The 23236-nt window shown below is 41.3% G+C and overlaps 1 protein-coding gene across 3 annotated transcripts in view; it reads left to right on the top strand.

The window, feature by feature from the left end:
- nap1l1 (nucleosome assembly protein 1-like 1) overlaps positions 1-23236 on the top strand; it is a 49905-nt gene that overhangs the window by 12422 nt on the left and 14247 nt on the right. For all 3 annotated transcript variants that reach the window (XM_070900097.1, XM_070900095.1, XM_070900096.1), the window contains exons 3-9: positions 4553-4644; positions 6298-6400; positions 8798-8939; positions 13291-13371; positions 14322-14450; positions 14799-14870; positions 19825-19964. In XM_070900097.1, the coding sequence (XP_070756198.1) occupies positions 4553-4644; positions 6298-6400; positions 8798-8939; positions 13291-13371; positions 14322-14450; positions 14799-14870; positions 19825-19964 (759 nt within the window). The remainder of the gene's footprint in view (positions 1-4552; positions 4645-6297; positions 6401-8797; positions 8940-13290; positions 13372-14321; positions 14451-14798; positions 14871-19824; positions 19965-23236) is intronic.

Here is a 23236-nt window from a genome sequence, read left to right as displayed (position 1 = left end):
CTTCAGGACTCTATATAGCTGCTCTTGTCAGCTGTTAACCAGAATTAAGAAAGTGACAATCGTTGTTTGGTGGAGTTCTAGTTTCTTTTTTATGTACACAGGAAATGAGTGACATTGGCAAGGCTGCATTTATTGTCATCTTTAGTTACCTTGAGAAGCCACTTCATTTACCACTATGGGCTTGGTGTTGATGGCACCCTCATGATATTGAGCAGGGTATTCCAGCTTTTAACATGATGCTATATGGCCAAGTCAGGATGGTGTGACTTGGGAGCTAATGTCTTTGACCTGTTACTGAGATCAGCAGAAATTGGCATTGATCCTTCCATTGATGGTCCATCAATACAGGAAAAGGAAATCGATGGAACAGACCCCTTGGACTTTTCTTCTGTCATCCCCAATGTTGCTGGTTCTACAGCATACATTGTAAACAAACGTGTGGAGAAAGTTTGAAAGAAGAATGGGGGCTCCATGGGAGTATCAACAGGGAAAGGGATCTTCAGCTTTCTGCAGGATTTATTTGCAATTGTAAAATTAGCTTTCTAGCTTAGAAACAGGTCTAACTAAAGAAATTCCATTATAGAGCTGGTAAAGTTACAGGTGTTTTTGTGATTGGAAGGATGTTTTCAGTGGGGTTTCACAGGGCCCAGTACTAGGTCCCTTGTTTTTTGTGGTATACACCAATGGTCAAGACTTGAATATAGGGGCTATGATTAAGAAGTTTGCAGATGATACTAAAATCGGCAATCTGGTTGAAGAAAGCTGCGGACTGCAGGAAAATATCAGTCTGGTGGGCAGAACAGTAGCAAATGGAATTTAATCCGAAGAAGTGTGTGAGGCAATGCACTTGGAGGGCTGACAAGGAAAGGGGAATACACATAAAATGATAGGACATGGGTGTAGAGGAACAAAGGGACCTTGGAGTGCATGTCCACAGATCCATGAAAGTAGCAGGCCAGGTAGATAAGGTGATTAAGGCGACATATGGAATGGTTGCCTTTATCAGCCGAGGCATAGAATACTAAAACACTGGTTAGGCCACAGCTGGAGTACTGTGTGCTGTTCTGGTCACTGCATTACAGAAAGGTCGTGATTGCACTGGAGAGGATACAGAGGAGATTTGCAAGCATGTTGCCGGGAGTGGAGAATCTTTGCTTTGAGGGTAGATTGGGTAGGCTGGGTTTGTTTTCCTTGAGTGGCTGAGGGGAGAACTCATGTAGTTTTATAAAATTGAGGGGCCTAGATATAGTGGATAGAAAGGGCCTATTTCCCTTAGCAGAGGGGTCAACAACCAGGTGGCATAAATTTGAAGTCATCTTCATCACAGGCAGTCCCTTGGAATCAAGGAAGTAATTGGTAGGTTTTGAAGGGAAATGTCTTCACGCAGTGTGTTGTGGGGGTCGGGAACTCACTGCCTGAAAGCGTGGTAGAGGCAGGAACACATCACATTTTATAAAGTACTTGGATGTGCACTTGAAGTGCTGCAGGGTTACGAACCTAGAGCTGGAAAGTGAGATTAGGTTGGATAGTCTCTTGTTGACCGGCACGGACACGATGGGTTGAAATGACCTCCTTCCGTGCTGTAAACTTCTGATTCTATGACCCAAGTTTTGATTTTTTTTAAGATGGTGGGTAAAAATATCCAGTTTCTTGAGGCAAAATGTGGTTGCTGACATTGTCTTCATATTTCTGTGACTTTCCACACTATACAAAGAGCATGCAGGCTATCTGCAAGTCTAAAAGCTGAGATTTTTGCCTTGTATTGCAGATATCTTATTACTGAACCACAGAATCCAGGGCAGAATGTAGGAAATGAGTATTTTGTGGATGATGTAACATCTGATTTTTAGATGGGGAGGTAGAGGAGATAGAGAACGAGGGTTTGGACAAGATCCACAGTGCTTTATATTTATATCTAATGACCAGGGTACCAAAACTAGTTAGAAACTGGTCATTTGTTCCTGGTAGGGGAACAATCAGAGAACAGTAGATATTGTAAGATTTACAAAAGGGTGGATTGGTTATCCAATCGGGCAGGCACATCACATTTAACGTTATGGAGTGTTGCGCATAGATTAAAAAAAAAAAATACAGGGCATTTGAGCATATAATAAATGGAATAAGTGCGGTGAAGATTTTGGAGAGATATGCCAGCAGTAACAGACTGGTCACTCGCTATGCTGATGAAGCAATTAATAGCGAATAGAATCCCAAGGTATGTGGTTAGAACAGTAGAGCCAGACCACAATATAGTGTTCAGTTGAGGTCCCTGCATTACAAAAACAAAACTACTTGCATTAAAATAACTACAGAAATGAGTAACTGCTGATCCCAAGTGTAAAAGTGGTGAACTATAAAGATTGAAGAAACTTACATTTAATGGTGTAGAAAGACAGCTCAAGGTGGAACTTTAAATAGTAGAGATAAAGTAAACTCCTGCGAAAATAGGGCCAGAAGACCAGATAATGTAAATTCAGGAGAACTACTGATAAATCTAGTTTAGAATATTCTGTAAAGGAAGGTAATGGAGGGAAAAGATTGGGGTGATGCTAGATATAGTTAGATGCTGTGGTGATTCAATGTATTGAGGAGTGAGCTTGGTGAATTGTGCGAGCACATTAACACCACAGCCTGCAGCGGTTCAACAAAGCAGCCCACCATCACTTCAGGCAACTAGGAATGGGCAATAAATGCTGGCTTTGCCAGTGACTCTCATCCTGAGAATGGATGCATTTTTTATTGACTTTTTTGAACGAATGGGCATGACCTGTCCTCTATTGCAAGCAATATACAGTGCCCAAATATTGTACTGTTGCAACAATGTGGGGCAAAGCAGTTGTCTGGGGCATGCATGTTTGAGGCAATCTGCTTGGACACCCAAATCATTTTCTTACGTGCAAAGAGTTTGTTGAGATGCATATTGTCTGCCCCTGACACTTTTGGCCTGCAGAGTATGGTGGTCTGGGATTGGCTCAAGACCGAAACTTCAAGCGCAAGGCACTGGTCTTCGTGTGTACCTGTCCTTTTTGGGCTAGAGGAGTGTTTATGCCAGGATTAGAGGAGGAGACATGAGGTAATCAATAGAAACAGCAAGGCGTGAAGGGAATAAAAACCTCCTTCACCTCCCAACATGCGACATCCTGCTGCTGCTAACTCCAGTGGTAGGGCGGTGCTGTGCCTCACTGGTCCTCTTTAAATTCAGATGAATGATGCTCTTGGGACTGACTGGGAATTGAGAGATTTTGGCCAGGTTTCCATAAGGAAGGAAAAATCCTTATCCACTCATGTTTCTCTTTTTTTTTAAGTTAATTGGACTACTTGACTAAAGGGTGTTATGTAAAGTGGACAATAGCACATTAAATCTGTAAAGCCCTATACAGAAATGGCCCCTTCCGTTTCAAAATGTCTTGATCCTATCTGCTGAACACTGCTCAGACTGGAGAATGTCGAATATTCCTTTGAGGGCCAGTTTGTCAAACCTCAAATAGTCCATTGTGCCTCGATCGGCACTAACCATTCTTGTATATTGAAGTTGCTTCGTCTGTCTTGTCCCATTGAAAACTCCAATGTAAACAATTGCTGTGAACTCGTCCCATGTTAAATGAAACCATATCTACCCTGTTGTGTTTGTAACCTTTTGTGCTGTAAGTCCTGTAGGTGGTGCTATGGCACTTGTTTTGAATCTCCGAAGTCTGCCTACAGTTGATCATTTCCTGTATACTTTCTCTCTGAATGAACTTGTACTCTTGATTTCCAATTTTTTAGCTGCAAGTTATTTTGGAGAAAGTTACGCATATAAATTTTTTTATAAAGAAATGATTTTTGGAGAAATATATTGAATTTATTTTCCCTGCATTGCTGCTAGTGTAAGTGAGGATTTTTAATTAAAATAAAATTCGATCGTCTCTTTTTGCAAAGAAGCATAGTAAAAATCACACTTGCTCTGCAATTTTTCACTGTATGCAGTGCCAAGAGACATCAACTAGTTTTTGAATGATTCTATAAAAGGCCTTGTGGCTGTACCTGCCTCGCATTGCATCTCTGCCATACACGAGCACTAACTTCAGTGTTCTGCGGTGCACAGCCGCGATCGCAAGGTCCCGGGCAGCCCACTCACCAGTGCTGCCGCTGGAAGAGATGGCGTGACCGCACAGCAAATTTAAAAGGCGCATGCAGGGGGGAAAAAGTTAGAGGGAACATTGACTGACTGTTCTCAAAAGTCTGATGGAATAATTCAGCTGGAAACCAAACCTTTCATTATTGCAATTCTGATTAAATGAAACCTGTTCACCTGTGTTCAAATGTCACTATTTCCTCTAATGTTCTCTGCTTTATTATTTCCTTTTTAAAGTGAGCTTTTCTGTATCTTTTTTTCAACAAAAATATCTTAACTTCAGGAAGCATGCTTTGGTCTGCAGCTGATAAACAGGATTTTAAATATTTTTAAAAATAAAGCATAAAGGAATATACAAAATGTCTTCAAAAGCAATTTAAATATTTTCTGCATATAAATGTTCCTTTTTATTAATGTTTAAAATGCCATCTCTTGTAGCAAAGAGCAGACTGAATGTGATCAGAAAGAAGATATGGAGGACGTGGAGGATATTGAGGAGGAGGAAACTTCTGAAGATGTAGATAGCAAAGGTAAACGTGTGCAAAAATGTCTTGAATTCACCAAGCCATTAAGCTATACCAACAGAATGCTGGAAATACACATCACTCAGTATCTGTAAAGATATAGTCAGCATAAATGGGGACTTTAGTAATTTTCCAATATTAGGGTCGGGAGAAAGGGGGTAGAGAATCAACAGATACATCAGTCATGAAGGTTAAATGAACTGGAAGCTGATTAATGGGTGCTGGTCTTAGACAGGAATGAAGGCCAGTGATCTTTTTAAAAAAAAAAAAAATATGCAAATAGTGAGGACAGGACAGTAAATCTGAGGTGTTGGTTTGAGAAAATCAGTTGGAAAAAACACTTAATTGCCAATAGTCATGTCTCAAAGAATAGCGCTGTTTAATTGTGGCAGTGGTAAAATCTATAATCGAATAAGGAATTCCGAAGAAACTTCTTTACCCAGTGTGACAGGAATGTGGAACTTACTTACCACGTGGAATACTTGAGGCAAATAGTTATAGATGCATTTAAGGAGAAGCCAGATAAACACTTGGGGGAGAAAGGAATAGAAGGATATGTTGATGTGGTGGGGTGGACACAGGCCAATGTGTCCCATGAACACTGGCATAGACCAGTTGGGCTGAATGGCCTGTTTCTGAGATGTAAATTTTGTGTACTTCTATGTCAAATAAGGAAAATACAGGGGATTGGGGGTGCAAAGAGCTGTAAATATAACGTAGCATACCAGAAATTTTAAGAATGCAAATGAAACTGCCCTGAAGGATTGGGAAAATAGGTTCATACCACTGGCTTGTACAGTTGCTAGTGTGTGCTGATAAAAGATTCTCCACCCCAGATGTTGATCTGCCTCCCTGTCACAGTCCATCTTCACCTCTCCTTTCTGACTTTTCAACATCTCTGGGGTTTCTGATGTCTACCTGCTGCCACTACTGTCTTGTGCTGCTTCCTGTAAGGATTTTATTTCCCCCCATTCTCTCTTGCTCTAATGGTTCCATTTTCAGAGTTTCTGACGTCTCTCTTTTTTTCTTTGCTTTAACTGAAGTCTCAACTTCTCTGCAGTTGTCAACTTTTGGGGAGGAGACCCCCTCTGCACACAGTGCTGATTGGGATTTAAGCCCATGTTGTAGATCTGCTTATCCTCTGCTTGTGACTGGTGGATGGATCCAATGTAGTTTGCATGCATTTTCTTGATAAAATTATATATTTCCTATCGGGTTTTTGTATAAACCTCACTTCTGTCTCTTTTTTTTCCCCCCCCACCCCGCCACTATTTACACATTCACTTGTCCGAGCCTATGTGCATCAGGTTGCTGACCACATCATCTGAGTTTTCCTATTAAGCAATTTACAGATCCATTAATCCAATCCTACTGTGTAATTGGTATATCATTCTTTTTTTCCCTGCCATCTCTCCTTTTTTTCATCTTCACTGAAATTTCAATCTATCTGAGAGGTGTGGGCTATGCACTCAATGTCACAACCTGTCTTCCCTTTACAAATGCTGATGGGTGTATTTCCAGCATTTGTAGTTATTATAATCCACTTAACATTTTTGATGTTGGGCCTCATTAAAAGCTCTGTCTGTCTTTAGTCATCCATTATTGTCATAAGCTAACGTCTTTTTTGTTCATTTTTCCCCCTCCACCCAATGGGTACAGCTCGACAGCTTACAGTTCAGATGATGCAGAATCCGCGGATTTTGGCAGCGCTGCAGGAGCGACTTGATGGGCTTGTAGGAAACCCATCTGGTTATATAGAAAGGTAAAGAATATTAACTTTGCACCTCATTGCCACAGTTCTGGTGTTCCAGACAGCAGCACATTAATTGTAATACTTGATTAGCTGTGACTGATGCAGTACTTCAGAGTTGGTATTGGAGAGGAAAGAAAGTTTGTGACTTGAGTACTGTGTAGCCACATGGTGCTCTTGAGAATCCAGCTAACTGGCAAAAGCTTATTGATTAATGGGTAGCTGAACCCTGATGCCAGTCAAGCCTGTGATTCAGACCTGCCACCTTAGGATATCAGTGGCCTACTCCCATTTCATTCAGCCCCTCTAGCCCGTTCCACCAATCAATGAGATCACGGCTGATCTGTGACCTAACTCCTTATACCTGCAATTTGGCCCATATCCATTAATATCTTTCGTTAACAAGATATCAAACTCCGATGTTAAAATTAACAATTGAGCTAGTTTCAATTGTTTGCGGAAGGAGAGTTCCAAACTTCTCCCACCCTCTAGAAGTGTTTCCTAATTTTACTCCTGAAAGGTCTGGCTCTCTTTTAGACTGCCCCCCCTAGTCCTAGAATTCCTAACCAGCAGAAATAGTTTCTCTCTATCTACTGTATCTGTTTCCCTTTAATATCTTGAAAAATTCGATCAGATTGCCCCTTAACTTTTATAAATTCTACAGAATACAATCCTAATTTGTGTAATCTCTTAACTTTACCCCTGAAGTCTGGGTATCATTCTGGGAAACTTGTGCTGCGCTCTTTCCAAGGCCAATATATCTAAGATGTGGTGCCCAGAACTGCTCAGTGCTCCAGGTGTGAACTAACCAGGGTTTTGTATAGCATAACTTCTACCCCCTTGTATTCTAGTCTTCTAGATATAAAGACCAGCATTCCATTAGCCTTTTAAATTATTTTCTATATCTGTTCATAACATTTTAATGATCTATGTACCTGGTTCTGCTCGAACCGCTGCACCCTTTGTACGGTTTGTTTTCATACTGGTTCATCTTGATTCAAGCTTTTTAAATGCAAGTGCAGTGGTAGGTTGCTCCAGTTTTTAGTGGGTGTCCGTACAAAGCAAGCTGGCTCCTGTGGAGTGTTACACAAACCGCAACAATTGCTGATCAGAATTTTTAGTCTTTGACTCATCTTTTTAGTACTGGTGTTTTGGAATCCAGTTGAGCATATGGAATACACCTACTGACTGGGGATTAATGCACCTCCATAGTGTAAATTTGCTGATACACTTACACTGAATGGAATTATGCACAGTAGTAAACAAATTTGCTTTTAACATTGCAATCTTAAGTTTCATGTACATGTTGGTGACCAACTTCCTTAGCCGTGAGCAGCTAGTGATGAGATGGGTAGCCCCACTAAGCTGCCTGTAGCTTAGTCTCTAGCAGGTGTTTGGTTTATACCCAGTTCTTCTAAATAGGCAAGGGATGCAAGTAGATGTTTAATCACTTCCTATTTTATTTATTAAAAATTGGCAATTTGGTTACTCTTTTTCAGTTTTTTCAGACTGCCTTTTGTTAAGTAAATTTGATTATCTGCCTAGATAATATCTTCAGGAGAAAATTCATGGGAGTTATAATTAATTTTTGGATCGTCTTCAATGTCCATGGGTGACGGCGCCCATTATATATCCTTAATCATGTCACAATTGTAATTGAGAGAATTGGTCATCGTTCCTATTTGCTATCCAAGAAATTCTCCGTATGGTTACCAAATAGTCGGTTCAACTATTGGGCCCTCAGTGGTTGGGTAGCCCTTCAATACACATGAATGAACAATGGCACTTTGAAGAATGTAATCAAGGCTGCTGGTCCTTGAAAGAGCCTCCTGCAGAAATCATTCTGTTGGAGCAAAGAGGGGAAGAATTTCCACCGTGATAAATATCATTGGGTTCATATTTGGAGAGCACCATCTGATTGCAATGATGAAAGCTTTTAAGCAATTAGAGACTCCTTCCAGATTATCAGTCATGTGTTCTGAGATTTGATGCAAGGTATCAAGCTGTGGATCCCACATCCAGGTGAATAAGATAAATAGCTAAAGCAGCAACACAATGAAAAATGTTTCTTTGTTCCACACTTCCTGTTATGAACTGTCATGCTTTACAAACTGCTACAGTTGTGTTTCAGCCTGCATCTTTTGTCCTTGTTCTTGATCCCAGATGGTTAGTTGCATTGCAAGACAGAGGGATGAAATTGGGGCTTGTTCTATCCGCTGGCCATGGTGATTGGAAATGCAAAATTACATCTCACTTGGGCTATTGAGGCCTTTTTGGAATACAATTCTGGCTTGTTTTAAGAATAAAACTGCTGGGGAAGATGGGAGATGAGGCAAATGCCTGATGTGTGCAGCGTCCATATTGGCTGGATACTAGGAGCAAATTAACTGAGTTTATTCTGCTTTTCAGCTTGCCTAAAATTGTTAAGAAGCGTGTGAATGCTTTGAAGAACCTCCAGGTTAAGTGTGCACATATAGAAGCCAAGTTCTATGAAGAAGTTCATGAATTACAAAGAAAGTATGCTGCTCTTTATCAACCGCTTTTCGACCAGGTGAGATGTCCCATTTGGTCTCTGGTGTCTTGTCCTGGAACTTTGTATGAACCACTTGGGGCTGGGAGTTGGAGACCCTAGTTCATGACTTGCATTTGGAATAATTGCTGCAATAACATTTTGTATGGAATATTCTTTTAAAAAAAAAAAAACCTGAATGCAGAAATATCATGAAATGGAAACTAGTTTTGACTTGATTCAGGCTATCTCCAGAAACTGCAAGTGAAGAATGATTGCTGCTGTTCAGCTATTTTGGAAGATGCAACAATTTGTGTTTTTTTTAAACTAGCAGATGCCTGGTGATACTGCTCGTTGGGTCACAGGATACTGGATAAGATCTGTTCATTTCTTTTTAGGCTGATTTTGCTTTGGCAATTCAATCAAATTCTGCAGTATAAGAATCTAGATTCTGTCCTAGATTTGGGAACATTATTATCCTGATTTTTAAAAAAATGTAGAACTTGAACAATGCTAAATCTGTTTTTTTTTTTAAAAAGATAAATTGTTTTAAATGGATTGCTTAGTTTGAATCCGTTAGCTGCCACTTAATCAACTTGTCATTAGCTAGGTGTAAAGTGGTAGCTAGGCAAAAGTAGGTGTTCTGAACAGTATCAATTGGGACTAGTTATCATTCTTGATTTGCAGCTTTTATTTCTGTATCACTCACTTCAGTTGGACTCCTCCTCACCTAGCGATTTATCTCTGACCCTATCCAAGTTAACATGCTCAAGTACCATTTTAAATAAGCCTTTGGGACATTTGTTACCGTTGCTGAAATTTGTTCTTTACCCTTATTAGATTTGTAATAGATCCAGCATGACGCGTCTGCCTTTTACACTATAGCAGCATTTAATAATCATTTCCATTTTGAATGCTTTGGATATTGCCTTAATTGTTGAGGTTGTGTTTTGCAAATTTTGTAGGTGCCAAATTAATCATGTTTCGAGGTTGCAAGGTTAATTATTGATTGATTGAGGACTCGTGTTATTTAAGTCTTGCGTCTGCCACGTCTGGTTTTGTAGTTCATTCACACTTCTGCAAAATGTTAAGTTGGACACAGTTGATTATGGAACTGAGATCAGTGAAGTTCCATAATATGCATTCATTTCACATTTGACATGCTGCAGGTGAATTGAAGTGAATTAGAATTAGTGGGGTTACAGCACAGGAGACCATTCGGCCTGTCGAGGCCATGCTGGCTCTCCAACAGCACTTGCATTAGTCCTACTCCCCCAGCCTTTCCATTTAACCCTGCCAAAAAAAAACATTTCCAATTCCCTTTTGAAAGCCACGATTGAATTTGCCTCCACCACCATTTCAGGCTGTGCATTTCAGATCCTAACCGCTCGCTGGTTCTTTCAATCACCTTAAATCTGCCCTCTGGCTCTTGACCCTGCTGCCAATGGAAACAGTTTCTCTCGATCTACTGTCTAGACCCCTTATGATTTTGAACACTTATCAAATCTCCTCTCAACCGCCTCTGCTCTAAGGAGAACAACCCCAGCTTCTCCAGTCTATCCATGTCCTGCACCCTCTAAAGCCTTCACATCCTTCCTAAAGCGCAGTTCCCTGAATTGGACTGCTCCAGTTGAGGCAGAACCAGTGTTTTATAAAGGTGGTTCATAACTTCTTTGCTTTTGTACTCTGCCTCTATAAAGCCCAGGATCCCATATGGTGCTTTAACTGCTTTCTCAACCTGCTTGGCCACCTTCAACAATTTGTGCACATACACCCCATGATCTCTGTTCATGCACCCCCTTTAGAAATGTACCTTTTTAGTTTATATTATATCTCCTCGGTCCTCTTACTAAAATGTATTGCTTTGCACTTTTCTGCATTAAGTTCCATCTGCCATGTGCTCACCCATTCCACCAGTATATCTGTCCTCTTGAAGTCGATCTCTATCCTCCTCACTGTTCACTATACTTCCAAGTTTTGTGTCATCTGCAAATTTTGAAATTGTGCCTTGTACTCCCACGTCTAAGTCATTAATATCAAGAAAACCAGTGGTCCTTGTACCAACCCCTGGGGAACACCAGTGTATACCTTCCTCCAGTCTGAAACAACTGCACCACTGTTTCCTGTCACTCAGCCAATTTTGTATCTATGCTGCCACTGTCCCTTTTATTCCATGGCATCAAATTTACTGGCAAGCCTATTATGTGGCATTTTGTCAAACACCTTTTTGGAAATCCATGTCAACTGTATTGCCCTCTTACCTCATCAAAAAACTTGATCAAGTTAGTTAAACACTATTTGCCTTTAGCAAATCCATGCTGGCTTTCCTTAATTAATCCACACTTGTCCAAGTGGCTGCTAACTTTGTCTGATATTTTCAAAAGCTTCTCTGCTAGAGAGTAAACTGACCTGGCCTGTAGTTGCTGGGTTTATCCTTGCACCCTTTTTTGAACAAGGATGTAAGAATAAGCATTTACAATTCTCCAGTCCTCTGGCACCACCCCATATCCAAGGAGGATTGGAAGATTATGGCTCGTACATAAGAACATGAGATTGGTGCAGTAGTAGGCCATTTGGCCCCTCGAGCCTGATCTACCATTTAATAAGATCATGGACTCTGTTCCACTTCCCTGCCTGCTGCCCAGAATCCTTTATTCCATTGTCGCTCAAATCTGTCTTTCTGCCTTAAATATATTCAATGACACAGCCTCCACAGCTCTCTAGGGCAGAGAATTCTAGAATTGCAACCCTCTGAGAAGAAATGCTTCCTTCACGTCAGTTTTAAATGGGAGGCCCCTTATTCTGAGCCCCCTAGTTCTAGTTTTTCCTGAGTAGAAATATCCTCTCTGCATTCCACCTTGTCAAGACCCCTCATTATCCTATGTTTCGATAAGATCACCTTTCAATCCTTCTGAACTCCAATGAGTACAGGCCCAACCTACTCTGCATAAATCAAGCCCCCTCATCACTGGAATCAACCTAGTGAACCTTCTCTGAACAGCCTCCAGTGCAAGTATATCTTTCCTTTAAATATGGAGACTAAAACTGCACGCAGTACTCCAGGTGTGGCCTCACCAATGCCCTGTACAGTTATAGCAGGCCGTGGCTGCTTTTATACTCCATTCCCCCCTGCAATAAAGGCCAACATTCCATTTGCCTTCCTGATTACTTGCTGTACCTGCATACTCACTTTTTTGTTTCATGCACAAGGACCCCCAGGTCCTTCTGTACTGCACCACTTTGCAATTTGAATTATAATTTGCTTTTCTATTATTTCTGCCAAAGTGGATAACCTCACATTTTCCCAGAGTACCTCTGCATTTTCCACCCTTGCCTCCCTCAGCATCTTGGGATGCATCCCATCAAGTCCTGGTGACTTATCTACCCCATTTTATCCATTTTTATCCCATCCAGTATCTCAACTACCACCTCTTTCACTGACTTTGGCAGCATCCTCTTGATAAAGACAAATGCAGAGTAATCATTTAGTACCTTGGCCATGCCCTCGGATTCCATGTGTAGGTCTCCTTTTTGATCTCTCATTGGCCCCACCCCTCCTTGTTACCTGTTTAATATTTATATACCTATAGATGATGTTTGGGTTCCTTATGTTGGCATCTTTGTTGGACGTTTCTCTAAACTGGAAAAATTGGCGCTTTTATGGTTGAGACAAGAATTTGCACTTGTACCTGAAATGTGGCAGGTGTACCTTAAATGTATGGTTCCTTGAGAGTTCTTAACACAGACTGGTAATGTTATGGCTCCACTTTGTTTCCTCTTCACATAATCAGGTCAGCCTCTAGAGTAAGACCGATGTTTGTAAATGTTGGTTCTTAAAACCTACTTTTTTCTGAATCTGCAGTTTCATGTTGCTTTGAATGAATAGGTTAAAAATCTCAATCCCAGTATTTTACCAAAACTCCCAAGAGCTTGTAAATAAGTGGTCGGATAATCTCCCTCTGGTGGGGGGGAAGCTCGACTGGTGGTAATTGGGTTTGAAGAATTTTCAGGTGGTGCACAACCTGAATTGTGCCTTTTTAATTTGTCTGGGTATCATTTAACTTTCCCTTGACATTTGTATCCTAGGTGTTTCAAATTGTGTTGAGCATTGCTTTTAAGATTTAAAATTCTAATTTGCTTAGAAAACTCTCCTCGGTACGGCATTAAACAATGCCATGTAAGTAATTTGGGAGCGTTTATTGTGCCTTATTAACTAGTCAGCAGTTACTTTGGTAGATTGAAATGGGGAAATGATAAATTTGCATGGTTTTGTCTTTCACTTAAAGAAAACCATCTTAATTGAGTGTAGTGTTTCAACTGTGTATTCCCTTTGGGAAAAGGGCCTGGGAAAGTAACTCCCATTAAATGACATGTCTATCTGTCTTTCCCTCAGAGGAGTGATATTATCAATGCTATCTTTGAGCCCACAGAAGATGAATGCAAATGGCAAGGAGATGAAGAGGAGGAGTTGTCAGTAAGTATTTTTGTAGATGGCAAGATCTGTATAGGAATTTAACTTACCTGCAGTTGTAAGCTAATTAACATGACGGTCAGGATAGTTTTAAATCGCTTGCAATGGAATCCAAATGAAGAACTTTACATTTATTTCCCCTTTGTATATTTTATTTATATAGAAAATGGTATTGCATTGGGGAGATGATTGAAGGGACAGCATCCAGATATATCCGATCAACAAATGCAGTGTGATTAATTTCTAGCATTTGTCATATTTTGATTTTGATGCACTGTGATGAGTCAGTTCCTCAACTCCAGTGTGTGTCCCTTATCTTGACCAGGTATCATAGCGCACAGTCCACCACATCCAGTCCACTCCATCTTCACCAGCTATTCCAGGTTGAATGCCTTTGATCGTTCCCAATGACTAACTTTCTGTGATAGCTTCCAAGAGCTCCATGCAGCACACATTTGCTGGAAGGAAATGCTTGGCTACCAGAATGTTGACGCTCAGTTGCTCGAGGTACCTTGGTGTGGGGGGGTGGGGTCAGGTTTAGTACAGACGCACTCTATTTCCAGGTCAAAGAACCCAGTATTTCTAAATGTTGCTACTCCACCCCTTCCAGAAGTTAGCATTATTTGCAGTTCTTTTTATTTAGTTTTAGTTCCTGTAACTGCATAACCAGGCAGGTTTTATCAATCAAATTTGATCTTGTACATGTGCTCAGATGTCACTGAAATGTGATCCAATACAAGAAATTAGTTATTTTCTCCCCACCCCCATTATTTTCTCTTGCCTCCTTTTTTTTTTTAAACAATAGAAATGTTGAGTGGTGCCTTCCTGAGATCAGTACACTTGGGGATTGAACCAGCGGCTTCCTTGAGTGCTTGGAAGTTTCATACTGTTGGGCCAGTTTCATTGAGGTGCTTTTAAGGTTTGTTGTTTAAACTCTTGTTTTATTTTTACAGGATGAAATGAAAGAAAAAGTAAAAGTGGAGGAAGAGAAAAAAGATGAAGAAAAGGAAGCACCAAAGGGAATTCCAGAATTTTGGCTGACTGTCTTCAAGAATGTTGATTTGCTTAGTGACATGGTACAGGTAAGTTTGTGTAAATTGAGCATGAAATACAACTGTGCTGTCGGTGGCAAGTTTCAGACCCATGTAATGTATTGTGTTTCCCTGCATATGATTCAGATGCTATACCAGCAGAGGGCAGCACATTCTAGGGTTGATGCTCTTTATATAATAAATTAACCTGCCTGCTGACTTCCCTGTTAACAACTTTTAAGTTGACTGGTCCATAATTTGGTGTATTCATTTAAAGTGTGATATTGCTGAAGGGGTTTCCTAGTTTTAGTTTTTGGGTGGGTTAGCAGAACTTGGGGTTTTGAGATTGCTCATAAGTTGGATGCTACACCTATAAACTTTACAAATCGCAATTTACAGGAGCACGATGAACCTATCTTAAAGCATTTAAAAGACTTAAAGGTGAAATTTTCAGATCCTGGACAGCCAATGGTAAGTCACTTTAATTACTTCAAGATAGTGTATATTGCCAAGCAGTTGTTTTAAATATTTAGTGTCGAGTTGTGCTTCATTGGCTGTAAAGCGCTTTGGGGCATCCTGAGGTTGTGAAAGGTGCTATATAAATGCAGGTCTTTCTTTCCATTGTCATTAACATCCTGTGATTGGAAATTTGAGATGTAATTTTTTCTTAGTGAATGGAGGGTTTGAGACCAGCTGGGTAGCAGACTCCTTGAAATGAGAAAGGGACTTGAATTTCTCCATCTGAATTAATGTGTCTGCTCCTATCCTACTGGCGCTACACTGCTTGGTGCAGTATAGTTGGTTAAAGTGGAAAGGCGTCCGTTCATTTTCAGGGGCCTCCTGTTGCCTCCCTTTTTTTTTTTAAAACTGCTTTCCATCTTAACATGGATTTACTCTTGGAATTTGTGGACTGTGTACCTTCTGCTCAAAGTTTCTTGGAGATGGTGGCCATCACAGTTCAATCTTGGGAAGGATGGATCAATGCCTTTGATAGCAAGGCTTAATGGCCAGAAGCTTATTTTCAACTGATGTGCTCAGAAAATGTGGAACAAAAGACCATTTAACACATCTGTACATTTCCTTCAATCTCCCAAGAAAGCTCTGCAGTTATTCTTTAATCTCCAAAGATCCCTGGCTAGAAGCCCTCTGCAGGAGATTCACCAAACCCCAGCTGCACAGGAACCATTGCATCCTGTGGAGCATTATTTAATCAACTCCACTTATAATTGTCTGTGCAACCAGGCTATATGCTTTACAGATTGAATTTTATCCAGAGTTACTAAATCTATAAAGTTAGGGTACCCAATGATTTGTGCATAAACCATTTACATTTATGCAAATCATTTGGTTCCTTTGAATTCAAAACTCTTCAAAATTGATTAGGGCAGGGAAAATGGAGTAAGAGAAGAAGCTTGCAGGGAACATTAAGACGGATTGCAAAAGTTTCTATAGATATGTAAAGAGAAAAAGGTTAGTAAAGACAAACGTAGGTCCCCTGCAGTCAGAATCGGGGGAAGTCATAACGGGGAACAAAGAAATGGCGGACCAATTGAACAAGTACTTTGGTTCGGTATTCACTGAGGAGGACACAAACAACCTTCCGAATATAAAAGGGTCGGAGGAACTGGGGGAAATCCTTATTAATCGGGAAATTGTGTTGGGGAAATTGATGAGATTGAAGGCTGATAAATCCCCAGGGCCTGATGGACTGCATCACAGAGTACTTAAGGAGGTGGCCTTGGAAATAGTGGATGAATTGACAGTCATTGTCCAACATTCCATTGACTCTGGATCAGTTCCTATGGAGTGGAGGGTAGCCAATGTAACCCCACTTTTTAAAAAAAGGAGGGAGAGAGATAACAGGAATTATAGACCGGTCAGCCTGACATAGGTAGTGGGTAAAATGATTGAATCAATTATTAAGGATGTCATAGCAGTGCATTTGGAAAGAGGTGACATGATAGGTCTAAGTCAACATGGATTTGTGAAAGGGAAATCATGCTTGACAAATCTTCTGGAATTTTTTGAGGATGTTTCCAGTAGAGTGGACAAGGGAGAACCAGTTGATGTGGTATATTTGGACTTTCAGAAGGCTTTCGACAAGGTCCCACACAAGAGATTAATGTGCAAAGTTAAAGCACATGGGATTGGGGGTAGTGTGCTGACATGGATTGAGAACTGGTTGTCAGACAGGAAGCAAAGAAGTAGGAGTAAATGGGTACTTTTCAGAATGGCAGGCAGTGACTAGTGGGGTACCGCAAGGTTCTGTGCTGGGGCCCCAGCTGTTTACACTGTACATTAATGATTTCGACGAGGGGATTAAATGTAGTATCTCCAAATTTGCGGATGACACTAAGTTGGGTGGCAGTGTGAGCTGCGAGGAGGATGCTATGAGGCTGCAGAGCAACTTGGATAGGTTAGGTGAGTGGGCAAATGCATGGCAGGTGAAGTATAATGTGGATAAATGTGAGGTTATCCACTTTGGTGGTAAAAACAGAGACAGACTATTATCTGAATGGTGACAGATTAGGAAAAGGGGAGGTGCAAAGAGACCTGGGTGTCATGGTACATCAGTCATTGAAGGTTGGCATGCAGGTACAGCAGGCAGTTAAGAAAGCAAATGGCATGTTGGCCTTCATAGCGAGGGGATTCGAGTACAGGGGCAGGGAGGTGTTGCTACAGTTGTACAGGGCCTTGGTGAGGCCACACCTGGAGTATTGTGTACAGTTTTGGTCTCCTAACTTGAGGAAGGACATACTTGCTATTGAGGGAGTGCAGCGAAGGTTCACCAGACTGACTCCCGGGATGGCGGGACTGACCTATCAAGAAAGACTGGATCAACTGGGCTTGTATTCACGAGTTCAGAAGAATGAGAGGGGACCTCATAGAAACGTTTAAAATTCTGATGGGGTTACAGGTTAGATGCAGGAAGAATGTTCCCAATGTTGAAGTCCAGAACCAGGGGACACAGTCTAAGGATAAGGGGTAAGCCATTTAGGACCGAGATGCAGAGGAATTTCTTCACCGAGAGTGGTGAACCTGTGGAATTCTCTACCACAGAAAGTTGTTGAGGCCAATTCACTAAATATATTCAAAAAGGAGTTAGCTGAAGTTCTTACTACTAGGAGGATCAAGGGGTATGGCGAGAAAGCAGGAATGGGGTACTGAAGTTGCATGTTCAGCCATGAACTCATTGAATGGCGGTGCAGGCTAGAAGGGCCGAATGGCCTACTCCTGCACCTATTTTCTATGTTTCTGTGTTACTGAAGGTCATTTGACCCATTAAGTCTGCACTGGGTCTTTTGAAGAACAATCTAGTTAGTCCCCCTCCCTTGCTCTTTCCCCCTATCCTTGCAATATTTTTCCAAATTTACCAAATTCTCTTAAGCTACAATTGAATCTGTTTGCACCACCTTATCAGGAGCAGTGCCTTCCAAATCTTATCCAATCGTTATGTAAAAAAAAAAAGCTTTTCCTTGTGTCGCCTCTGCTTCTTTTGCCAATCACCTTAAAACGGTCCCCTATTTTTATCGACCCATCAGCCATTGGCAACAGTTTCTTTATTTACTCTATCTGAAACTTTCATGATTTTAAACACCTCTTAAAATTCCTGACCATCCCTGCTCTCAGGAGAACATCCCCAGCTTCTCCGGTCTATCCACGTAACTAACTTTAATCCCTCATCCTTGGAACCATTCTTGTAAATCTCCTTTTACCTTCTCTCAAAGCCTTCATGTCCTTCCTGAAGTGTGGTGCCCAGAGTTGGATGCAAAATTCCAGCTAGGGCTGAACTAGTGTTTATAGCTTTAGGATAACTTCCTGGCTTTTGTACTCTCTGCCTCCTTTTATTTATTTATAAAGCCCATGATCCCATATTCTTTGACTGCTTTAACCTGTCCTGTCACCTTTGAAGATTTGTGCACAAATACACTCAGGTGTCTGTTCTTGCACCAGCTTTAAAATTATGTAAAAATGTACCTAATGTTTCCAGCTTTTTTTGTGAATATTTTCCTCCAGCACTCCTGGAAATTTGAGCCTCTGCATCTTTCAATTATCTTTTTAAAAATTCTTCTTCCCTTCCCCATCCCCCAACAGAAAGCATAGGCGATCAACTATATAATGCTCCTGCCAGGAAACACTACCTTCTGATTCATCATGGGCTGCATCACTGGAAATATTTTAAAATGTGAATGCAGTGGAATTGGCAGAACGCGGGGGCCTTTGGATAGGGGAGGCTTTCCAAGGCTGGTTACCTTCTGTTCTTTGGACGCATTCTCCGCGTACCAGAATCTCTTCCCAGCTCAAGATACAGTAAACTTTACGATGCTTGGTTATATAATGCTCTGGTATACCATGGGTAGGTGGAGGGGAGAAGAATTAGACCTGCTTGGAGCAGATACTTTAAGTCCTTGGGAAAGAAAAGACCTCTTGGTATCTTTTGATATCCAAAGATTTGGATATACATGTCCTTTCTGCTAGTCCTCAGCATCCACCTAGGTTTGCTGCATCATTCAGAAGAAATGCTTCTATTTTCTTGAGAATTGAGATGGGTGATTGCCTCCCATAATGCAGAGTATGGAATATTGATTTGATGGTTTAATAACTCGACGATAAACTTCGATTTCAATAATGCCTTTGTAGATTTGTTTCACTGGCCGTTTAAAATCCTTACCAAGTAATGTGTGAATTGTTCCACCTCCAGTCATGATCCTTTGTAATCAAATGGTTGCATCTATCTGGTTGACATGAAAGTAACTGTGACAACGGTTGAAGAAAGCAAACCATATAATCCTCTTGGGGAAAGGCCAATGCATCTATCTCACTGAAGAACCCAGATTTAGCACGTTGATGGCTGATTGTATGACTGGTTCAGTACTGTGGTTGGTTATGGTTCATTGTAGTGTATTTCAATGGAACAGCACAGATCTTTCTCAATCTGTTTGACAAATTGACTTCCATGGTAATTGGTGCCTCCCTGTGCCAGTTGAGTGTCAGTTCATTCAGTAATCAACGAGCAATAGCTCTAAGGCGTCCCAGAATATTTTTAAGCAACCTCAAAGCTGTTACATTTTAGCACCTACATACTCGAATTCTAATCACTTTCTAAAGTCCTGAACCATTAAATATTGTGCTCTTGATTGGGGGAGTGTTTGCTTAGAGAATTCTTCAAAGCTATTACATAACTGTAACCGTGCTAACTTACAATAAGCAGCTTGAGGTATTGCAATGTGCCTTTGATCACACTTGATAATTCTATAGGTATACAAAATGGTAAGCGTGAGTTACTTTTCAATTTGCATTGTCTTGAGGGCAAGAACTCTTGGCTGTGTATGAGAATACTGTGGATGAAATTTTTTTAAACCTGCATTTCCACTTCAATGCCTAGTTAATGGTTTTGTCTTGCTGCATGTGTATTTTTCTTTAGAGTTTTACTCTGGAGTTTAAGTTCGAGCCAAATGAGTATTTTTCAAATGAAATAGTGACTAAGACGTACAAGATGAGGTCAGAGCCTGATGAGTCGGACCCATTCTCATTTGATGGGCCAGAAATTATGGGATGCACAGGGTAAGCAAGCTTCAACTTGTATGAAACATTTTAAGTTTAATGTTTAACAGAAGCAATTTAAGATGGTAATTTTTAAAGTTTCTCCTGACCTAAATCTCATACATTTGATCCTGTATCTGTGCACCTTTCCTTTCTCCTCTGTCCCACCCCACTACATACCGCCTGTAAAACAGCCTTGTAATCTCCTCCGTTCCAACACAGTCCCAATTTTTCAAATGTTTGATATTTGTAATTCCTCGGTCTGCACCGTACCTTCCTGTTGCCCCAGCATCCTCCCTGTAGCACAGACCCCAAACCTGCACGCGCTACTCCCAACCAATGTTCCCGTTGCGTGCAGCGGTCGCGGTCCCGTAAAGGCCGTTCACCAGCGCTTTAATGGGGGAGAAAACCGCGCATTTGCGGTAACTTAAATAGGCTGCCCAGCCAGTTAATCATCCTAGGCAGCCCCTCGAATCAAGGATGACTTGCTTCCACGTCAAAAAGTTCACAGATGTTTCAATTAACGACCTAAAATTCCAGGTCTCGAATTAAATCTTGAAGGGTGGAAGATGCCTGTGCTTGGATTTTTATTTAACGTGTGGTGGCCGTGGCACACCAGCCAGTTAAAGAGCCTGCGCACAATTTAAGAGGGGACCTTGCTCCCAGCTATGGTCTTTGAACAGCTCATTAAACCAGCTAATAGTCTCTGGTAGAAATAGGTAGTGAAGGCAAGCAATACAACCAGAAACATGCTTCCTATCTTAATGCAGAGAGCTGTGTGTTTAGTCGATGCCCATCAGAGGCTGGCATACTGTTCTTCAATGTGCATGTGACCTACCCAGCAGGGTTCACATTCCAAGCTGAATGCTTTACTGTAGGTGTTGCTCAATGCATTATAACCACTTCACAAAAAAATCAGCAAACTACAGTACCTGAACAGGTTTGAGCGTCATCAGAAACCAATCATTCCTTAGTTTCTCCATGGAGTGCCGATAAGAATTCAGTTATTCTGCAGGGGAAAAATCATCGGACACTCTACTGCTCGCTTGCTGTGTTGGGCTGCAATCCAAGCTGTCTTGCTTGAGCAGCACGTTCTGGAATGCTTCCAATAACCTACGTCACTGTGATGGGACACGGGGCTTGGCTTTGTAAACAGTTGCCAAGTGGAAACCAATCAGTCCCTCACAAAGGGAGGAGGGAGAGGAACTAAGGTCAACAGTTCTGTTGATTAGTTTAGGAGGGCTCATTCATTGCTGCATGTGCAAAAAGTATATTGTCTGGTTCCTTGTAACGCTCCTTTTTGGTGGAGGTGTAACAATTGCTAAGTTGCTGCTTGCTCAATATCTAAGGATCATTTTGTTTTTCACAACTTTTTATTTATATTAAACCTTGAGTTCTTCCGGTGATTTTATTTTCACACATTTCATGGATGCCATTTTTATGGGCCTTAGTCACAGTTGCAAAAGCGTTGGTGTGTATATGCTCACAGCAGTTACTAAACTACCATTGCCAAAGTTTGTTCACCTGAAATGTTGCCAGGCAGCCCATCAGTGAGGCTTAATTGGCTGGTCTGATGGGTATGGGTGGATTCTGATCTAACAAGCACGTGTGAATGCTGCATCCAGTGTATCGCCCACCCCCTGTTCAAGGTTCCGGTCATCTCTGAACCTTCTGTGCCCCGTGGCTGTTCTAATGTTCCTTTTGTGCAATCTGCCTGAAGCATTCATTCATTCATTCTGTACAAAGTTTGCAGCATAGATGTCCCGCTGTACGACCCTCCACTGCCTTGAGTGGTTTTCGCACTTCAATGTCCACCTTGTGCATTGCTCTGCCAAAGCTCTGCTGCTTTTGCCCATCGTCACCAGCAGACAGCACAACTAACTCAGTACATACGAGAGCTAGAAGAAATGTCACTTGAGCCACTAAAGCTGCTTGGAGAGAAAATGATCTGGCTTCTTCGCTGCCACCCCCCGCCTGCAAATCTTTTCTACAGAAAATCAGGCACAGATGTTTGTGGGAGTCACAAATGACATCAGCATGATGTAAAACAGCATACCATTCATCATTGAGGATTGATTTTTGTGGCAGGATAATGGTGGGGGATATGGAAGTTGATGGGGATATCCCTTCAGACATCCGCAACTGGGAATTTGTGAAAATTAATGAGGCCGTTTTTGAATGAATCTCGTTAACAACGTACCTGTCCGGAGGTCCCACGCAGGCTGCTCGCCAGCTTTTCAATGCCAATAACCGAGCATGCACAAAGATTTGAATGGGCCGCACAGCCAGTTAAAGGATCCGCTCTCGGAAAAATAAAATTACAGGGCACGCTGCTCAAACACAATGGAATGAAAAGTGGGCTGTAAATCTCGAGGTACCACACATTTATTTGTAACAAGTGAACCCTTCATGCCCTGGATGTGTGGGTCATCTTTTCCCACTGTGCTATATGTAACATCTGGTTAAATCTTCCCTCATTATCGGTGGCAGCCTGTTTTCTCATTCAAATCTTAGTTACTGGTTTCCGACTGCAAATCTTTTACTTGGATCTAGTTGTGCTGCAGACAGGCTGTCTGAATTTGGAAACCATTTGAATTGAAATCAAACAAAACTTCATTTACTTGTTGCAAGAGCAATAATTCCCTTCAAACATATTCGTACAGTTGATGTATGGGTGCTTAGTGGAAAATTATAACCTATGGTTCATAGCACTAAGGAAGAATTTTGTTTTCTTTAAAAAAAAAGTGAGCTTAGGAACTTTAAAAAATGCCTTTCAGCTCTCCATAATTTACAATGTTGTAGGGTAATGTAGAATAAATTATTTTAATGGAAGCAACCTGTTGAGTTATTTTGTCCAGTAGTTATTTGAATTGCATCCCATCACTGGTGTAAAATAGAGCCTCAATGAGGTGAATTACGAATAGATATTTGAACTTTTAGCAAGAAATGCAAAATGTTTGCCACAGAGCAACCTGCCTCAGATCATCTGATGAAACCCTCATCCGTGTCTTTGACTTGACTATTCCATCATACACTCGGCCAACTTCCCAAGTTCTACCCTATGTAAACTTGACCTAACGCGCACCAAGTCCCGTTTACCCATCACCCCTGTGCTCGCTGCTGACCTACATTGACTCCTGGTTAAACAACACCTCGACTTTAATCTCCTTATTTTCAAATCCCTCCATGGCCTTGTCCCTCCCTGTCTCTAATCTCCAGCCCAACAACTCACCTCACCCCACCCCCGAGATATCTGCCAATTCTGCCTCCTTGAGCATCCTTGATTTTAATCG

This window comes from Pristiophorus japonicus, chromosome 15, assembly GCF_044704955.1.
Source record: "Pristiophorus japonicus isolate sPriJap1 chromosome 15, sPriJap1.hap1, whole genome shotgun sequence".
Taxonomy (NCBI): Eukaryota; Metazoa; Chordata; class Chondrichthyes; family Pristiophoridae; genus Pristiophorus; species Pristiophorus japonicus.
Note: the sequence above shows the minus strand (reverse complement) of the source record. Positions and strands in the feature narration are given on the sequence as shown.